Below are 19,762 nucleotides of genomic sequence, written 5' to 3'. Positions count from 1 at the left end.
AATTTTACAAGTTGTATAATGTTATCTGGGCTGTCAGATAACCTGCTGTCCTACAGCTGTGCTGCAGTAACCCCTCTGTGCTGTTCTAACTTAGTACATAACTGTTGTTAAGGCTCTCTGTAATGTCAGATGTTAGTGATAAGAGTTTCTGTGCTGCTTTGTTTATTTTTTCTGCTTGCAGTATGAATATGATTATGATGAGAATGGTGAGAGGGTAGTTCTAGGGAAAGGTACTTATGGAATCGTTTATGCTGGAAGAGACCTTAGCAACCAAGTCCGAATAGCCATCAAAGAAATACCTGAGAGAGACAGCAGGTAAGACCTAATTTATTGTTATATACATACTTGTAATAAAAATGCACTTGTTTGCTGAAAACTTCTCTTCTTTGTGGTATATGTTTCTTTGTGGTTAGTTTATGAAGTCCAGATATACTAAAATCAGTTATTATTGCCTCCTAATATTCAACTGTACTCTTTCGAGAATAAAAACTTTGAATTTTTTAAAGAGTTATGATATATATCATAAATGTTACAGTTTGATAATGTATATGCGTATCAAGTTGCAGTTTTATCTCCTTTGTATTCTTTTTGGAGAGGGGGAAAAGCATAAAAGGAGTTTTTTGGTGGCAAAGAGACTACTATGTATTGATAGAGAAAACACACATAAAAATTCTTTGAGGGCGTGTTTCTGCATCAGGGTTCTTCTGAGATCTGTCTCTGTACTTTTTCTGACTAGGCAGTGAATCACACTGCAGTTTGAAGGTCATGGACAAGATGTTTTCTGAGAACTGAATGGGTATCCCTAAAATCCATTCTGTTGTCAAACTAGCATCTAAATGTAGTCTAGAACCTTTTCTTACCTGATGAAATACTCATTGGTTCTTTTCTTTTTTAATTAGATATTCTCAACCTCTTCATGAAGAGATAGCACTGCATAAATATTTAAAGCATCGGAACATTGTACAGTATCTTGGATCTGTTTCAGAAAATGGATACATTAAGATTTTTATGGAGCAGGTGCCAGGAGGTTTGTATCATTCTGAGCTTAGTCTCTCAAAGGATTCAGAAGCAGTTGGGACTCCAAACTTACTGAAAGTTAGTAGATATGCACTTAATATGTTTGTACACTGTATATAGCTTTTCTGTTGGGACATCAACTGTAGGTGTCATTCTTATATAATGAGTAGATTTGAAGATCCCAGTAACCTCTCTCCTTTCTGTAATAATTCTAAACCTGGAGAAAAGTCATTGAAAGTATTTGGTGTCAAATACTTGATTGTTATAAAATAATAGTTAGAGCTGTATAGTCCATTTAGCTTGAGCATCTGAATGACAACTGGAGCTTTTAGAATAAATTTCTGTTGAGCAGTAACACCGATAGAGCAATTAAGTACTGTTTTGTAACTGCTATATACAAAGCATTGCTATTTCCTAGGTAGACTGGAGGTAAAAGTGATATGTGCCCCTTGCTCATAATTTCCAGTTTCACTTCTCCAGCATTTCTACGTTTTAGGATGTGCAGTCCTTCTATATCCTCTCTAGTTTATGTTTTCATCTTCCGTTTGCTATTTACTCTTCAATGTCAAGGATGTGTCAGAATGAGTGTTAAATTATTGTATGACTATAATTTGCAAAATGAAAACAGAAATAATAGGAAGAAAGGTCAGGTTTTCTAAGAAAGATCCAGACACAAACATTCAAAGTGTAGTTAAATAGATCTGGGGCATTTAATATAGGGAAGTTGTTTAACTTTTTAATTCTTGTGACCTTCTCACCTGAAAGCTGAGACAGTATGACCTGCATGATGCATGCAGATGTGATGAGTTTATATCAACACTTCCCCTGTTTTCCCACACTTGTTAACAGTATCAGCTGGTGTTATTTCCAGTTTATATATGCACAATAAAGTGGGCTGTGCTTAGTTGCTAATGTCAAGATATTTTAAACCAATTCAGATACTTTAAACAGTCTTAAAAAGGAACCAGCTGTTCAGAATATACAAGATTCTTTGAGGAAACTTAACTTGAGAAAGCTGTTGGTGTGGACTGAAAATTCCTTTAGCTGAATTTGTCTGGCATTAAATAGACCCACTGCATTTACATTATTTTATGCAGAATAAGCAAAACTATTCTTTTTTTTTGCTTCATGATTAAAATATTTGAGTTATTTAAAGATTAGTTTTATTAGAAGTAGGGGAAGTGTGGATGACCTACCTCCTACTCTGAACATCCATTCAGAGGGTTTTTTCAGGAGCTTTCTCTCCTGTCTCTGAATATTTCCAGAAGTTAATCCCATATTTGCAAGGAAAAGGCTCTTTCTTTTTTTCTTCTCCCTTTCCCTCCTTGAGAAAATCAGCTTCTCTTTGCCCATGCATGTGGTTCATGAAGTGTAGTTTATAACATGATAGAGTGTTACCTTTAGTCTTTATTTCATTAAGGGCTAAGTGGGTGCTAGTCTTAGTCTCAAGAATTTTTAGAATGAAGTGAGGGGGGTGGATCCAGCGCTGTCAGAACATTTATTCTTGTCTTGGAGGTGGAACCTGAGCTGAGAAAAAAGAAGTAACCGGTCAAGAGCAGAAACTAAATATTTGCTTTGAGGCAACTAGGAAGAATTTGGCTTAATTATAGGAATTGCTTTTCTCTTGTATTAGGATGGTGAGCAAAGGCTTCATCCAGACTTAAATGTTTCATGCTAATTTGGGGATTTTGCTATCTTGCCACACTTTCTTCTTAATCTCTTGTAGGCAGCCTCTCAGCTCTCTTAAGATCTAAGTGGGGCCCAATGAAAGAACCTACAATTAAATTTTACACCAAGCAGATTCTGGAAGGCCTTAAGTATCTCCATGAGAACCAGATTGTACACAGAGATATAAAGGTAAATTTTCCTTTGGTGTGTCTTGTTTGATTTGCTTTTTATCTTATTTACTTCAGTTAGTTTTACTCTGATCTGAAGTAGAATTTTTAATAGGATTTCGTGGAAGCTTAAAACAAAAGGAAAGTATACACCAACCCCCTCTCCCTGGTGCTCCTGGAAAATTCCTTTGTAGAAAAGTATATTACAAAGATAACTGCAAACTTGAAGGAGTTTTATTGAGATTTAGAATCTGTATTCATCTGTCTCCCCTTGCTCCCTGCCTTCCCTCTCTCTCTCCTATTCAAACCACAGGGGGATAATGTTTTGGTGAACACCTATAGTGGCGTGGTTAAGATATCTGATTTTGGTACTTCCAAACGTCTGGCAGGAATCAATCCATGCACTGAAACATTTACAGGTAAGATGAATTTATCAGAGTTTATAACGGGGTTTGTGATAGATTTTGCATTAGAACAAAAAGGCTCTTTGGATTTGTGATGAAAACACTATTAGGTCTCTGTTTTCAGGGAAGAGTCAATGGGAATATGATCACCATAAACACAGAGTTGATATCCCTCTTTTTTTTTAAATGTAATTTTTTTCCAATTTACTTTTTTTCCCCCTCCATTTTTTTAAGTGTGATGGGGTAATAATTTTTCTTCTAAGTGTTTTTCATTAACTAACAGTTGATTTGTTGCAGTTACATCTGGAAACACTTGAATACAGCAACTTTTTCATTTAATAATCTTGATATTAGTAACTCATACATGCACACTTTCTGGATGTATGTTTAAAAGTGCAGAAAACCAAACTCAAACTTGTAAATACTTTCAGTTTTGAGGCGTTAATTATAAAACCCAGCCCACTGACTAACTTGGTGTTATGGCAACAAAAGTAAAAAGAAGTTTACATAAAAATGTTAGGCTGATGTGTTACAGAAAAGCTTTCAATACAACATCGTTGTAAAGACTTGTAATTGGAGAAAACAAAAATTGCTGAGCACCAGGTGAAACTCCACATTGAAAAATAAATATGTGGTTACATAATTGCTCAGTTCTGTGATCACTGAAGATACAGGGTAGCACGATGGTTTTTCTTGTTACATGGCCTTATGCAAAGGCTGGTATCACAAGCCTCCTACTGGCCTGCAGTTTAAATAAATGGTACAAATGAAAATTAAATTCTTAAGGTTCTGAAGTAACTTGCCTTTCTAAGCTTTTTTTACTCATTATTAGCAAAGCTTGTGAATTGGAAACTAGGCCTATATTACATCATGATCTGAACACAGCATATGATGTCTACATCAGTGTCTTATGAGATCAACTTCCCATGTGCAGGCATTTTAAACAAATCAGTTCCCTTCAAAGCTGTAAAGATTGTAGTTAGAATCAAATTAAATTAAGTTAGAAGCTCCTTAAAGAGAAGAAAAAAAACTATTTGTCCTGTTGATAATCACAAATGCAACATTTATTTGTTTTGTTAAGAAATTAAGAGCTACAAGAAGCAATCTCTTCAGTTTAGAGATGCCACAACAGATACATAGATGACATTATATCTGAACAGAACTGGTTAAATGCTGGCTATTGAAGCATTCCTGTAAGTGTTTTTCAAACAAATGATTTCAAAAAATAGTCTTCTTGTCAATCATCTTGCTTATGCAGCTGGATTGATAATTCTCTAATATGTACAGGTCTCTTGTGGTATCTGAAAAAGTATTTTCAGGTTTTTCCTGTAATGTTTGTCCTTGCCATTTTTTAGACTGGTTCAATACAGTTACATTCCATGGAAAAGAGTTGCACCACCACGTGGTGCTCATTTCTGCAGGTTATTCTGAAGACTTTAGATATATGAAGGGGTTCCATAAGGTAAAAATTGAAGTCATGGTGGAAGATGCTTTTGTGGCTATTAAAAGTCATAGTCCAAAATTTATTTTTTGCCCAGGAAACCACTATTATGGCTGATTGCTATTACGGTTAGAGCAGGTACTAAGGAAAAATCATTCTCTCTTTGCCTGTATTTTATATACTCCTTGGTGCCTTTTTAGCAACTAGTTATTATTAGAGATGATGTATGGAGAAATGGCATCTAAAGAAATGTCACCATACTGTAATAAAAAGAGGTAAGTCTTTCCTTGTGCCCTTCTTTGTTCTCTTGCATGTTTGCAGCCCTGTTTGTGCCTTTGAGATGTAATTTGCCATGAGAATAAATATTTTACTTAAATTATCATTTAAAATCAGTAAGCAGGTAGCTATAGCCCAGAGGGTCTTAAAAGGTCTCTTGCAATTTGTTTTGTTCCATAACTCAGTACATAAACCCTGGTTTTCGTGCATTGTGTCATAAAATCACATGATGGGAAGAATCAGACTTCAAGTGGTTTAAACGTTATATCCCTCCATTCAAGACACACAGCCTAGGGCAAAGCTGTGGCTTAAACTTCCATTCTGCAGCAGTCACATTGAATGAACTAGTGATACCCTTTTTTCTTCACCAAATGTCTTTTACTTAATAGTTCATAGCTTTACCACGATGTAGTTTTATTGCATTCTTAAGAAGAAAAATAATTTAAAGATGTCATAACAGAGCTGGTAGAAATTCAGATGGAGAAAATAATGTAGTGTTCAAAACACTCAGAACATCCAGAGATTTCTGCTGGTGATGTGGACCCTTCCTGTAAATACCCCATGAGCTGGGTTAGTATATGGTTCAATGTCAGTTATTTCGAATTGACCATCTTTTATTTATTTTTTTACTGTATTTTTTATTTATCATTATTATAACTAGTATTACAGTCAGATTGTCTACAGGCAGATTGTCTACTTCGTCACCACGTATAGCTTTAGAAGTTTCAACAGGTTTAGTTAGCTTTAGAAGTTCCAACATGTTTGGTGTTTGGTTTTTTTGGCTAACCTTGGATGTCAGAAATCCCAAGCACATCCAAGACTTCCTGGAATTCCAAATAAATTATGATAGGTTCCCTAATTGTCTTATATTTACAAAAATAGCTTCTTTTCAAACTAACGGTTTGAAATTCTCTGTCACTGATGTTCTCATTATTGGCGTAAAAATATGAAAAATTATTCTCATGTGGAACTGTCACTGCAGATTTTCATTATCTCTTACATAATGAAAATAATCTTTAAAATTGCATAATCTTTAGAATTTGGTTTCTGCAAAAATTGTTGATGTAATTTTGTGTTCTGAGGAAGCTTTTGGAATATGTGGTGAATATACTTTTAGCAGTTTGAAACCTTGTGTTAGGAAGGAGGGGCAAACAGGTAGTGTATAAAAAGATGTTAAAATATAAGTTTATGTCAAGTTTTCAGTGCTGATTCAGGAAATCGAGTATTTATGTTATACAGGTGGCATTTGACAATTTTTGGCTTGCTGAGTAGTGTGTTAATTCTCTTCCATAAGAATGAAGACTATACACTTGACTGTTCTTTTTGTCCTGACTAGGAACCTTGCAGTACATGGCTCCAGAAATCATCGATAAAGGACCACGAGGATATGGTGCACCAGCTGATATCTGGTCACTGGGCTGCACCATCATCGAAATGGCAACAGGCAAACCTCCATTCCATGAACTAGGGGAGCCTCAGGCTGCAATGTTTAAAGTAAATACAGCTTCATTGCTTTAGAGCAATAAAAAAAAATAAATTCAAATACTAACTTATTTTATAGTATTAATTGGTAGTAACATTTTGTGACATGGGTTCTTTTGCACAAAGCCACATTCTGACCTGTGTTTTTGGCTCTCACTGAATGATTCTTCTCTGCTCTAAGCTGTATTGCTCTAGGGGTGATCAGTTATTTTTGTGCTGGAACTAGGTCATGACTCAGAGCAGCAATCTGAAAAATAAGTGAAGACGTATGAAAACTAATATTCTCTACTGTCTTACTTCTGTCATCTCCTGCTCTTGGTTTATGATTTCCTTCTTGTAACCAGTCTCTCCAATAATGACAAACAAGTTATTTAAGTCCTTTTTTTTTTGTAAGCTTCCCTCCAAGAGTATTTGCCCGCCTTGTCTTTCAAAGGCCCAGTCTGTGCAACATTCTTCTGTTAGGAAGATATGATGGATGAGGGCAGGGGGGTATCTTTTCAGGATTTCCAGTCTGTACTAAAGGAGTAGAATACTCTGTATTTTTCATTCTAAGTCCTTCAGATCAGAGCTTCCTTCTCTGTAAGCTGTTGTCTTTAGTACTTGATTTCTCATACGGTATCTGTTTTCAAATGCACAAATTAACACTTGAGAATTCTTCAGACACTTTTGATAATAAATGTTTGAAAAAAGTTGCATGTTCTGACTCTAAAACTAACAGTAGTGTAAAAGCTATGATGTGATTATTTGTCAAATATGCAGATTAAAAATTTTTGGTTCTTCCTTTGGCTTGTGTAGACCTTTACCAAAGTACTTAAGTTTTCACTTTTGCTTCAGAGTCCTCATTCTTATAATGGGGAAAATATCCCATCCATAACCCAGGAAACTGCTTTAAATTACCAATGTTGTAATTCTTCTGTGTATGTTGTTGAATGTTACCATGTGGACATTAGTATTAATAATTGATGGAACCATGGTGGCAAAATCAGATCTTCATCAGTAGGTATAGTGATCTGGGCTGCGGTTCAGCATGACATGTAATGCCATACATCATAATAGGCCTGTGAGTTGTCCCGTGCACTGCAGGTAAAAGGCAAAGAAAGAGGTTATTGTGGGTTTTGATGTAGTTATTTCAATGGTAAAATACGTCACCATAGTGCTGTCAATTGGTGACATACCTCAGAAGAAGCTACCTGGATGAATGTGGTTTGGCTCACTAAAGCTTTCCTGAGGGAGCCATGGAAAGAGGCTTTTTTGCGCATGGCTGTAAATGTCAGGTACAGTTCTGTTGGCAGATGCCTTTTCATCTTATGTACCTGGCATGTAGCTGAACACTTCAGTGAGTTACACATCTTATTTTTCAGCAGAGTTTATTGAACTGTCTGGAAGTTCTGGTTCAGTTCTGGAGGCTGGTTCTCTGTGCAGGTTCACAAGGTGAGCTCTGGCAGGATCGTGCCTGTCCCTGCCTACTGCTGATAAGCACTTCCAGACTACAGAGATGTGTTCTCAAGTTTCAGAACTGTCATTTTTAAAATACATTTCATGCTTTTTTTTCTTCAAGGATGTGGCAAACTTTTTAGCATTCTTATTGCAGGCTGTGTTAATGTGCTACAGTCAGGCATTTGTTTTTGTTTTCTGTTTCTTGGCTCTGCTGGGACCTGCTTGGAACTGTGTCCAGCTAGGCACCATAAATTGCAAACCGTGTTTTCTTTTTCTGTATGGTAAAATGGATGCTCTGTTGTGCATAGGGCAGGTGAGGAGGTGGAGGGTCTAAGTGTGGCTGTGCAGTCACTATAGAAATTGCAAATGACCAGAGAGTTGGACAAAGAAGAGAAAAGGGGCTAGAGTAAACCAAGAACTGGAAATAGTTCCTGGCTGGGTGTGTGTCGTGTGGTATTTCATCTATGTGCATAGAATCTGTGCATCTGTGTCTGGTGAAAGGAGCACTAACAAATGGCATTCAATAGAGACAAAATAAACTAATGTTGCCACAGAATTTCTGGATGCTTGTGAAAAAATTTAATCCTCTTAGGCCACAGAGATTAAGATCAGAGACAAGCTTTCCGATTGCCTGGTCCTGGTTTGGGCTTTCCTAGATTTTTGTTAAGTGCATAAGGGTACCATCGGAGTGCTACCAGCATCTGACACTGCCCCAGCTGAAGCTGGTTGTGTGAGCCTGTCCCTGGAGTGCACACAGAGGAGTGGGCTGGCCACAAGAGACAGACTGATCAAAAGCAGTTTTCAGAGCACAGCAAGCTGGTGGATGTCTTCCCTCTCTGCTCCAAAGCCAAAATCCTGCTTGGGCTGGCATTTTTTTAAGTGGTGAAACTGTATCTACCCCATTTATAAAACACTGTCCAAAATGTGTGTGTGGTTTTACAAATCAGATAAAGATGCTTCATCAGGCAAGGTAAATGTATAGCAGTGATACCCTGCCAACAGGATGCAACATCTATTTATTTATTTATTCAGTTTCTTTATTCAATACATCAATTTAATTGTAGAGGTTGTCGAGTTGTGTATTTTAAAAATGTTACGTGCAGGAAATCCTGAGTCTTGAATGTGCTCAGAGTCATGGCTCAGAAGGCCTTAATGCACTATTAGCATTTTATTTCTGCACTGTCATTCAGACAGAGGCACGACTGCTCAGCATTTTTTGCTTCAGCTTGCATTGAAGCTGAACCACTATTGTGAGTGCCTATTGGTGCCACAGTGTGTTAATGCAGCTGTATAATAAGATTATTTGAAAGCAGCTGGCACTTGTTTAACTGCTGGGCAGCTGTCTCCCTTGTGGCCACTATCTTTGTGTTTGTTCTCCAGAATGTGTTTTGTGTAAAGATGCTGAGACTACAAGCTGTAATCCCACCAGACACGCACCATACAGTGCACATGGGTTGTTATGCCAGATTGACATTAGAAACTAAGAAGGCAGAGAGGGAGCTGGAAAGATCACTAGAGAGCAACCTGTAGAAAAACATTTTTCATTACTTAAAGAAAGAGTCTTAAAAGAGACTGTTTTTAAGTAGTGACTTTAAAGAGTCATTACTTAAAGAAAGGTTTAACAGTTAAAGGTAAACCTTTGGGCACCATGTGATTTTCAGTTAAAACAACACTGAAAGACTAGGGAAAGACATCTGTCCCTAGTGCAGGGGTGGTAACAAGGTCTAGCAAGGTCACTGAGAGTATTTGTGCAAGGAAATTTGGCAGCAGTGGGAGCAGAACAGGTGCAGCCTCAGGCAGTCAGTGCTAGAGGAGGAAATTATTCCTGTTCCTGGGCATGAATATGCTGGAGGAGGCAGCAACTGAGACACAGTCCTGGGCAGGGGTGATGGGAAGCCTGTGCAATAACTGGAGGGATTTGTGGCTGGTAAGAGAAGCAGTGTTTGAAGCACTTGGTGTGGATAATGCCCAGATCCTGAGACTGCTTGAAAGCACATGGTTAGATACATCCATACCTTGACATTTGTGTAGTATCACATGGATATTCACACCATGTTTGCAATGAAGTAAAACAGGATTAGAACCTCATTGTCACTTCACTGCTCTATGCGGGTACCTGGAGCACTCCTTTTCAACAAGAGCCAAGAAAAGTGTGAGAGATCATATAAGAAAGCTTTGGCCTATGGTCTCCTTGCATTTTAGGAAAAATAATTAGTACTTCTGTTTTACTTGCAGGTTGGGATGTTTAAAATTCATCCTGAAATTCCAGAATCGGTGTCTGCTGAAACAAGGGCCTTTATTTTGCTCTGTTTTGAACCTGATCCTAGTAAACGTGTTACAGCATCTGATTTGCTCAGAGATTCCTTCCTGAAGCAAGTAAACAAGGGCAAGAAAGGCAGAATTGCATTCAAGCCTTCAGGTAAGGAATTATCAGCCAAATCCAAGTCAACATCATCATTAAGTGTTATATAAAAGATCGGGATCATTAAGCATTCCCTTTTACAAAGAACATTGCTTGAGCCAGGAAAGCAGCAGGAACTCAGCTGTTGAAAGTGCCTGTGATTTGTAATTACCCATATTTAAATTTAATAATGCCAAGAAAATATGATGTCTTGCTTATTTTGTGTTTTGCATGCTGAAATCTCTCAAGACCATTTTTCCTCTCCCCGTAAATAAATGCCTCTTTTGCATTAAATTAAAATTAGAAAAATGACATTTGGTGAAGACTTGCTATAGCAGTTCTACATTTTAGATTCACAATTATGTACTCTTCAGAGGTCTGAGTTTTACAGAGTAGATGTTTGGCACTTGAAAACGTGGGTCTATTAGGTGTTTGGGTCAGCATTTTCAAACTTGATACATAGCATGGAAGTTTGGCACAGAGGTGCTGAAGTAGCTGTCTAGTGGGCTGTTTTGTTTTATCTGCATAGCATGTTTCTTCTCACCTCTCCCCCCAAATATAGCAGCCACTTTTTCAGTGATAAGATAATGAACCTTAATATAGGCCTGCCAAATAAATCATTAGCATTTGGAGGAACTGACCATTTAGAAACAGGCAGAGCCATTGATCTTGCTGCTTCTTTCCCCTGTCTGCACATACACACACACTCCCAATGCAAATTGAATTACTTCCCTTTCTGCACTTTTTCTCTCTCAACAAGGAACTTTTGAAAGAATGAATTCTAAGGAGAAAAACATAGCAAGGAATTTATAACACCGAGCTGAATTGGCTTCAGCAAGGAAATGGGCCTCGTCTGTTGTCCTGAGGGACACTAAGAACTCCAGTCCCTGCAGTTACCCTGAGGTCACAGGAGAGGTCCCGCTGCTCAGCCAGGGCGGTGGCACTCAGGAGCTGTTGCCAGGCTGTGCCTCACTGCCCCACTGCAATCATTTTCTCTTGTGGCCTTTCAGCTCTTGCTTGAGGATATCTTCCTGGAAAAATTGTGTGGCATTAGAAAGGGTGGACCTTGCCTTGTTTGCTGCCCTGGGAGCAACAGGCTCTTTGTCAAGTATCAGGGAAGATGCAGTTGTCTTTTGCACACCCTCTCCCTCCTTCTGCCTTCCTCCTTTCTTCTCTTGTCCCGCTCATTGATGAGGTTATGCATCTCCTTCAGATGGTGAGGATCTCATGCTACAGGGTTTAGCACTGAGCTGCAGCAGGAAGCGAGCTCAGTGCTGGCCATGGACATGAGCAGAGTGGGCAAATGCTATAAAAACTGTTTGTTCGGTGAGGAAAAGGAAAGGCAATCTGACTGCAGAAGAGTATGTGTGTTTTGCCATGCTGGAGCTGGGGAGAACTGTGCTGGCTGCTGCAGCCATGTCCAAGGGGGGTTTGGTGGCCTAAGGCAGGTCCTGGCCCAGCAGTTAGCACAGTCTCAGCTACAGCAGTTCACTGTCTTCTGCCTCTACTGTTTCCCTCACTGTCAGTTTCCTCAGCTTTGTCCCATCTTTCCATCTTGTCTGTCCCTGTCCCCTTTTTTCTTTGCAATAATAAAGGTGGCCCAGAGCAAGTCTCAGCCCTTACTCTTGGGACAGCAACCCTCAGTTTTCTGTACTACTGAGAAGCCTTGAAACAGGTCTTACAAGGTGGCCTATATTGTTTTATTTCTGTGACTGTTTAACCTCAGCCATCTGAACATCAGTTGTGTGCCAGGGGATCTGTCAGAGCTTCCTGAACAACTTTTTACCTTTTAGCTCTCTTCCTCCCCCACCTCTACACAATTTGTAGTGACAAGTATCAAAAACTTCTGTGATACTTTAGCTCCATGGATGTGTGCACCCTGAGTTGAAAGAACTTCCTTAGCTTTCCTACCACACAACTGCAAACTGGCAGTCAGGATTACAGCAAGCTCTCATTATCTAGGTTTTTTTATTTCTTCTTACTTTCAAGATGAATTGGAAATGGACAAGAGATTTCCTTCTGGCTAGTGCTGAGAGAGAGTCCTTACTGAGGGCAGGGGGACATGTGAGTGAGGAATTACATGCCCATTAGCACAAGCAGAGATGAGGAGGGCAGGTAGTAGAGTATTCTCTGGTTAGAGAGATGGCTGTGGTGGAGTAGCCAATGAACCTATTGGTTCGATTCAGGCTCTTTAAACAACTGTATATCCAGTTGTACCACTTTATGGGACAGCACCAAGGGGGACTGTGTGTGTATATATGTGTGTGTGTGTGAGAGAGTGGGTAACAAAATGGCATTTCATGTGTCCTGTCTTCGGGTTCAGCAGTTACGTGTTCACAGCTTTTATTGCCTATGCATATAACGATTTTGAGTTGTATTGCTGCTTTTTGTCAGCAAGATTACCTCTCCCTCAGCCATTTTGCAAAATGAGGTCTTGATATCACTGAAGATGATCACAACTGTTTCAAGCATGTTGCCCTTTTTGGCCTAATTCTGTTTCACATTTTACTATGTCTGTTTGTAGATTATAATCGTAATACATCCCTCCCACTGCCAATCCATGGAGAACAGGCTGGCAGTAGCAGCAGTGAGCATGGCTCTGTTTCACCAGACTCTGATGTGCAGCATGACGTGTTTTTCGAAAGGACAAAAAGATCCATTTCAGAGATTCAGACAAAGCATCCCATTTCCCATTTACTAAGGTAAAGCATTTGCTTGTTGCTTGACATCCTTGAGGGATTTTGTGGAATTAATTCACATTATATTTTATCTGAGGACATTTTTTTCACATAATGACTAGAGATAAGTAGGCGTATTAAACAGGAAGTGAGTTGCATAGGTAGGTTACCAGTTAATGTAAATATTGTCTATATTTAATAATGATCAATGGTTCTTCTCCTTTAAGGTTTCCACGTACTTATATACTTTACTCCCTCCAATGAATAAACGTCAGTTTTCTTATTTACCAAGTGGATATGGATTCAGGAGTCAAGTAAAGAGTTGACCCTTCCCTGTACTCATGAAAAAAATGTGTGAAAGGGGAAGCAGAAATACAGTTCTGCAGCTCACAAAGTACAAAGCAATACCTTCAAATTAGTATGTTACAGTATGGGTCCAGAAAAAATGAATAGTTTCGGCTTTCTCCCAAACTGACCGGTGCTGACTGACATTAATGCCAGCTTCTCAGCAGGGTGAAATCAGCCATATGCTTTTGGCTTCAGTGGGTTTTGAACCAGCACAGGATCTGAGCCACCTTCTCTCTCAGAATTAGCATTTAACAGTCTGATCAATCTGCTGCTGTAGTTTTAATTCCCCTTTTAACCTCAGAAGTATCCCTACTCGCTTCTGACAGTACTGCTGTGTTGCTAATGCTGAGGTCTCTCTTGTGCATGTGGCCCGGTGGTGACACAGTGTTCCTGATGAGGGCTCGGCCTCGGAGGACAGGAGTGCCTCTCCTTCAGTGGACGATAAGGATTCTGGACTGTTCCTGCTGCGGAAGGACAGTGAACGTCGAGCAATCCTATATAAAATCCTTAAGGAAGAACAGGATAAAGTTGCTTCCAATTTGCAGGAGTGTATTGCACAGGTAGTTTCACTTCAGCTCTCCTTTTTCCATGTAAAAGGAAAATAACAGGTAGTAGTACTAATAGATGAGGGTGCTTGGATTGTTTCTTCTGTGAATATCTTTAATCTCTGAGACCTGTAACTGTGTAAGCCATTTGCTGTTGTCTGAAGGGATAGCAAACACCAGCTTTTGGCTGCTGCTTTTGGCTGGTTTTATCTGAGGGAAAGGTTGGGGCATTTGACTGAGGTTGGTGGGTTGGGTAGTTTTGATATTTGTTTTCTTTTGGCTTTTAAGGACATGGAACTAGAACACCATGTAGTAATAGGTATGTTTTGCTTAAAAAAGCTAAAGTAGATTTTCTGTAGAAGGAAAGGTTGGGTGGGAATGTTTCATGACTGTAAAGAGAAGCAAGAAGAATCATGTTTGCTTAAGGCATAGCCAAGCATTGGCACACACCTGTAACAGAGCTGCTGGCTTGGCCTTTTCTAATGTCTGCATCTAATGTGCCTCTGACATCATTTATTCTTACCAAAGCTGTGTTTTTTCACATCGACTGCATTCACATAAAGGGGAGCCTGCTTAAACTACCAAATAACTTATAGCCTTTCAGAGGACTAAAATTTGTATGTGAGATCTTAGTCAGAAATAACCAGGACTCTAAATTTTTTCCACAATAAACAATTATTTAGTAAGAGCAAGTTCTACTTCAGTCTTCAGCTGTTTCGTAGCACTGTAATCCTCTCTTTTCCATAATTTATGTAGTACTTCTCCCTTTACCTTTTAATTAAACAGATTGTTGTTCTTACAGACACTTGGATGGTTACGGGACACTGTGGGGGTTATGGACTGCAAATCATAGAATGAACACTTGTTAATCACTTTGCCATTTTAGACCTTTTTCTAACTTGGGATAAATGCATATATAAACATACTTTTTTTGCCTAAGGAAATGACATGTCTGCATAATTAGATGTAAGATTCATCTTTTCAAAAGGATAGCATCTAAAAAAATTGGGTCTCTTAGCGACTCACTGTGCTGTTTTTATGGAGGAGAGCTGCCCTCTGCAGTACATTGCGGAAATGTGTAGATACATTCTGCAACCTCTTCCCTTTGTGACAGCCACAGTAGCAGTAGATGTAATTTCTTTTTCAGAAAATAGAAATTACTATTCAAAAATTTTCTTGTTACGAAAAGGTAAAAACTAGAGACTTTGCAGAAATGAAAGTTCTGTGGTTTCTGTGCATCAGTGAGAAATATGCATAAGCAAAACTATGTAACCCTAAAAATATTAATGCTAGTAATTAGATGTTTACTTGATATACATTCATTATCTTTTCTCCAGAGCTCTGAAGAACTGCAACTTTCAGTGGCCCACATCAAGCAGATTATTGGGATTTTAAGGGACTTCATACACTCTCCTGAGCAGAGAGTGATGGCTTCTACCATATCCAAGTTGAAAATGGATTTGGACTTTGACAGCACTTCCATCAATCAGATTCATCTGGTACTGTTTGGATTCCAGGATGCGGTGAGTTCCTTTCCTAGTGCAGGGGGAGAGGAATTCTTCATAGAATCACAGAATGGTTTGGGTTGGAAGAGACCTTAAAGATGACCTATTTCCAACCCCCCTGCCATGGGCAGGGACAACTTCCACTACATCAGGTTGCTCCTGGACAGAGCTTACCCCAGGGGTTGGTTCGGAGCTTCCGCACTGTTCCTCACTCCTCTTCCTCCTTGCACTCTGGAAGGGTTTGAATGTCACAGTCTGGTTTGAAATGTTTGAAAGCTGTAGCCTAAAACCGTCAAATTTGTTGTTTAGATTTTGAAAGGTGTGAGAGTTTCAGTGCTGTATGCAGTTGTTACCTTATAAAGCTTACTGTGACTATTGAAAAACAAGATTCTCTCTCCTAAGGTGTGAGCAAATGTTGTTTGCTGCTACATTGACAGGTGAACAAAGTATTAAGAAATCACTTAATAAGACCCCACTGGATGTTTGCAATGGATAACATAATCCGCCGTGCAGTCCAAGCAGCAGTCACTATTCTTATTCCAGGTAAATCAAAGCAGCTGAAAGCAATCCTTTTTTCAAAAAAAGTTTTTTTACATATCAAAGAGTTATAGCAAATGGGACAGTTTAGATGTTTAATCTCTCAGCATGCCATTAACTGCATCCCATGTGCCACTCATCAAAGGCACGGGGTCAGTGTGTTGCAGAGAAAGAAGTGTTGATCTGGAGGATTAATGCTGTACTTTCAGTACAAAAGCACATAATGAGGACAGAACCGCAGTGGTTCTGCACCTCCAGTGTGGGTGCAAAATCCATGCACCCACATGACGAAAAAGGCAAATTAAATTCAGTCCAAGCTGGAGATTTTCTAGTAAGAAAGAAGATGACTTTCTACCACATGTTAATGACATCCAGGGTGGGTAACACTGCACAGATTTGGTTATATGTTCTGAAAAATTATACTGAAGTGTGGAACAGATGTGTAGAAGGGAGTGCATTTATAGGAGGAGGATTCTGGCCCACAGATGGACCGTAGGAAAAATCGCCAGCAGGAGGATACATTACTAAGAACTGTCTAGGAATAAGTTAAGTTGGAAATTTGCAAGTAGTTCTGTAACTCGCTAAAGTGCTGAGCACCCCTTCCTGTATAAGAATGTTCTGACAGCACTCTAGTGAGGTGAACCCTTGCAATCCTAAGTTGCCATGGCTTTAAAGCCAAATTGGCCAAATCTTTTAAGACTTTGTTTGTACCAGAAAAAGGGCAGCTATTCTTTGGTGAGAAGGGTGGCCACCTGCAGCAAGTTATGAGGACTGGGATTAAAATGCTACCTGGAGGAGAGGAAAGCTTTGTAAAGTCTTTGGTCCAAGGCATTAGGGGAAAACATCTTTTTTTTTTTTTTCCCCCACAATTTAGAAAAAAGTAAGCTTTCAGGAGTTTCTCATTAGCATATTTTATTAACTGTCTTATTATTCAAATCATGATATTTGTCCCCTCTATGACTGTGATGTAGAGCTACCTACCTCTACTGGTGCACTGCAGCACCGTTCATTTCAGACAGAGCTGATGCCAGAGAATCTGTGGTCCAGCTCACGTAAGACTTTATTGCAATAGTGAGCAGGGAGGCAGCAAAGCACACTGTGCAAACAGCCACTGCCTCAGCTGAAGCTCCCCACCCACAGTAATAAAGAACAAACTGCAATACTTCTGGAAAAAACTTGTCAAAAAAATCCTATCCTTACCCTCTTTCCTTTTACCAGAGCTTCGTGCTCACTTCGAGCCAGCATCAGAAACGGAAGGTGGGGACAAGGATGGTGAGGAAGTGGAGGACAGTTTCCAGCCCTCTGAACAAAACGGGGCTGAGGATCCCGCCATCACATCGGGAGTCAGCACCCTTAGCTCTGTGGTGTCACATGAGGCTCAGCAGCAGCTCAGCCAGGAGCTGGGCAGACTTAAACACGAGACCTTAAGGTAACCCTCCTATAAAGACTATGCAGGCATTTTCAGGCAGTCTTTGAAAAGCTCTCAGACTTTGCTTTCTACATTGACATGTGCTTTCTTAACATAAGTACTGCTCACCTATTGCCTCCTGATAAAGGAGACCTTCCAGGAACACAAATGGATTTGGAATACGCTGGCAGTACCAGTATGACAGCTCAACACCCTGCAGTACAATTTTTATTTCTGTGTAATTATTTTTTTAATTGCAGAATGTCACATTGGATTTCTACTGTAATTAGGTTTGTGCAACTGTGCCAGTTTCCTTCCTACTTCCTTGGATGCCACCTGACTTGGTGTCAGTGCCTTAAGGCTGTTCCTGCAAGCAAAGGCCAGAGCAGCTCTGTCCTCATGGGACAGGTTGCCCACTAATGAGCACAAGCATAGCTCAGCAGAGCCCCTGCCCTGTTTCTCACGGGTTACATCTGTAGGCTGCTGCTGGTGTGTTAACAGCTGAAGGTCCCATTCTTCCTTGTGGATGTGATGTGAATCTGTGATCAGAAAGTCCCTGGTAAAACATCAGTGTTACACTGTTCAGAGTAAATTACAGTATAAAGGCAGCAACTCTTCCCAAGGAGGCTGCAAAACAGCAGGAACAGAATTTACAAGCTATTTATTAAATTCTGCAGGTGAAAGCCTTCAAATGCCACCCCTAAGTGAGTCTCAGACAACTGAAATGAAATCTGTAAACCATAAAAGATGTTACTTACGACAGTATCTCCCAAGTGTCTCTGTCCTGTGGTAGTCATTAAAAATGATAAGTATTTTTTTCAGCTACTTATTCTCAGTGTGGTGGTATTTGCTCTCTCTCATATGCTGCCAGGCTTTTGGAACACCTTGTTCAGAAGGAGAAAGAGTATCAGACCCTCTTACGACAATCTTTGGAGCAGAAGACTCAGGAATTACACTTGCTTCAATTAAAACTTAAACCCAAAGGTATGAGGAGATACTGCATATTTTGACAGTTGCACACAAATATATGGGATCACATGTTAGTCAAAAGGATGAAAACCCATATCGTTCAAGCTTCAGTAAGCTGAGAACTGCCACTTTTGCCCTGGTTTTGAGGTATATTAACCTTTATGTTTGTTTTCTGTTAAAGACTCTCAATGGTCTGCAGCGACTTTTAGAGAAAATGCCGACCCTGAGCTCATGAAGTGGCTGAAACAACAAGGAGCAGACTTGGATGCCATTAAGAGGGTAAAAAGAAACCCCACCTTTTAGAAAAGGTCACTGTAGTCATAATTAGCAGATTGGTTTCAAAGAAGAAGTAATAATTTATGAATAAATTTGCCTTTTAGTTTGCTGAAGAAGATTATACACTAAGTGCTGTCCTTAATGATATCACCAAAGATGATCTGCAATATCTTCAACTGCGGTAAGAAAGTACTTGTTAGTTCATTGTTCAGAGCTTAATTAATATATTTTGTAAAAAAAACTTCAGTTTGAAGTTCAGTTATTCAAATATGCCAGTGATAGTTCAGAGGCAGCTTCTCTCAATTTCATCTGGATTTTCTGTTAAAGTTTTTCACATCTTAACTGAAACTTTCTGCACCCTTCAGAACAATGTAATCATATGGAAAATAAAGAACTTATTTTTCTTACCCATTGATTCAAGACCTTTTATCATGTTCTGTTAAGCCCTGGCTGACCTGGAAGTTTTAGCTGTAACCATTAAAAAAGTGTAGTGTTTGCTGTGTACTGTAGACTGATGTACTGTGTACTGACAGACCATAAATGGTCTATCCTTGGGACTTCTAGCTTTACTTCTTGCTCACTTTAAAGCAATGGAGATGACAGAATTTTCCCTAACTATTCTCCATTTTCCTTCATGTAGGGGTGGTCTTCGCTGCAGAATCTGGAATGCAATATTAAACCACCGACAAGCCTCTGGAAAGACCTCAGTGCAGAAGGCTAATGCTTTGGAAGAACAGGAAATGGGAATAAGCAAATGAGATACATTCCCAACACTTAAATTATTAGATGTATATATTTATATGTACAGTGGCCCTGCAGGTTTTGCACAGTTGTGTAGCTTGTTTGACCATCAGTGTAATACACAGTGAATAGTAACAGCTTTTAAGTTGGTGTCAATGCACTTAAATTATTTATGGCAGAGTAATGCACACAATGCCTATCAATGTAATACAAAGCATTAGCTGAGCAAAAACCCAAGCTTTTCTGCAAACCTGAATTGGCTTCAGCATTGTGACAACTGTGAACTTAAAAGTGTGTTACAGTTCTGCCAGCTGATGGTTTGAGCAGGGAGGGGATATGCTAGAGCATGTCACTCTTTGCAGGTGAATTTATACAGCTTTTTGTATTAAAGCTGAACTAGTGAAAAAAGCCTGGTGTCATGTTTTCAATTAGTGACTTTTCTGCAGCAAAAACAGAGCATAT

The 19,762-nt window shown here is 39.3% G+C and overlaps 1 protein-coding gene across 4 annotated transcripts in view; it reads left to right on the top strand.

Moving 5' to 3' along the window:
• The window catches only part of MAP3K15 (mitogen-activated protein kinase kinase kinase 15), an 82,851-nt gene extending 63,143 nt beyond the window's left edge, over positions 1-19,708 (top strand). For all 4 annotated transcript variants that reach the window (XM_017831459.1, XM_017831462.1, XM_017831461.1 and 1 more), the window contains 15 exons: positions 182-315; positions 900-1,027; positions 2,744-2,874; positions 3,166-3,271; positions 6,310-6,467; positions 10,128-10,311; positions 12,818-12,995; positions 13,705-13,879; positions 15,202-15,387; positions 15,807-15,912; positions 17,125-17,335; positions 18,186-18,298; positions 18,465-18,562; positions 18,664-18,740; positions 19,200-19,708. In XM_017831459.1, the coding sequence (XP_017686948.1) occupies positions 182-315; positions 900-1,027; positions 2,744-2,874; positions 3,166-3,271; positions 6,310-6,467; positions 10,128-10,311; positions 12,818-12,995; positions 13,705-13,879; positions 15,202-15,387; positions 15,807-15,912; positions 17,125-17,335; positions 18,186-18,298; positions 18,465-18,562; positions 18,664-18,740; positions 19,200-19,317 (2,103 nt within the window). In that variant the 3' untranslated portion in view covers positions 19,318-19,708. The remainder of the gene's footprint in view (positions 1-181; positions 316-899; positions 1,028-2,743; positions 2,875-3,165; positions 3,272-6,309; positions 6,468-10,127; positions 10,312-12,817; positions 12,996-13,704; positions 13,880-15,201; positions 15,388-15,806; positions 15,913-17,124; positions 17,336-18,185; positions 18,299-18,464; positions 18,563-18,663; positions 18,741-19,199) is intronic.
• Positions 19,709-19,762: the final 54 nt, after the last annotated feature.

The sequence above is a fragment of the Lepidothrix coronata genome, unplaced genomic scaffold (genome assembly GCF_001604755.1).
Source record: "Lepidothrix coronata isolate B3197 unplaced genomic scaffold, Lepidothrix_coronata-1.0 Scaffold191, whole genome shotgun sequence".
Lineage (NCBI taxonomy): Eukaryota > Metazoa > Chordata > Aves > Passeriformes > Pipridae > Lepidothrix > Lepidothrix coronata.
The sequence above is the reverse complement of the archived record's forward strand: the minus strand, read 5'-3'. Positions and strand labels throughout refer to the sequence as shown.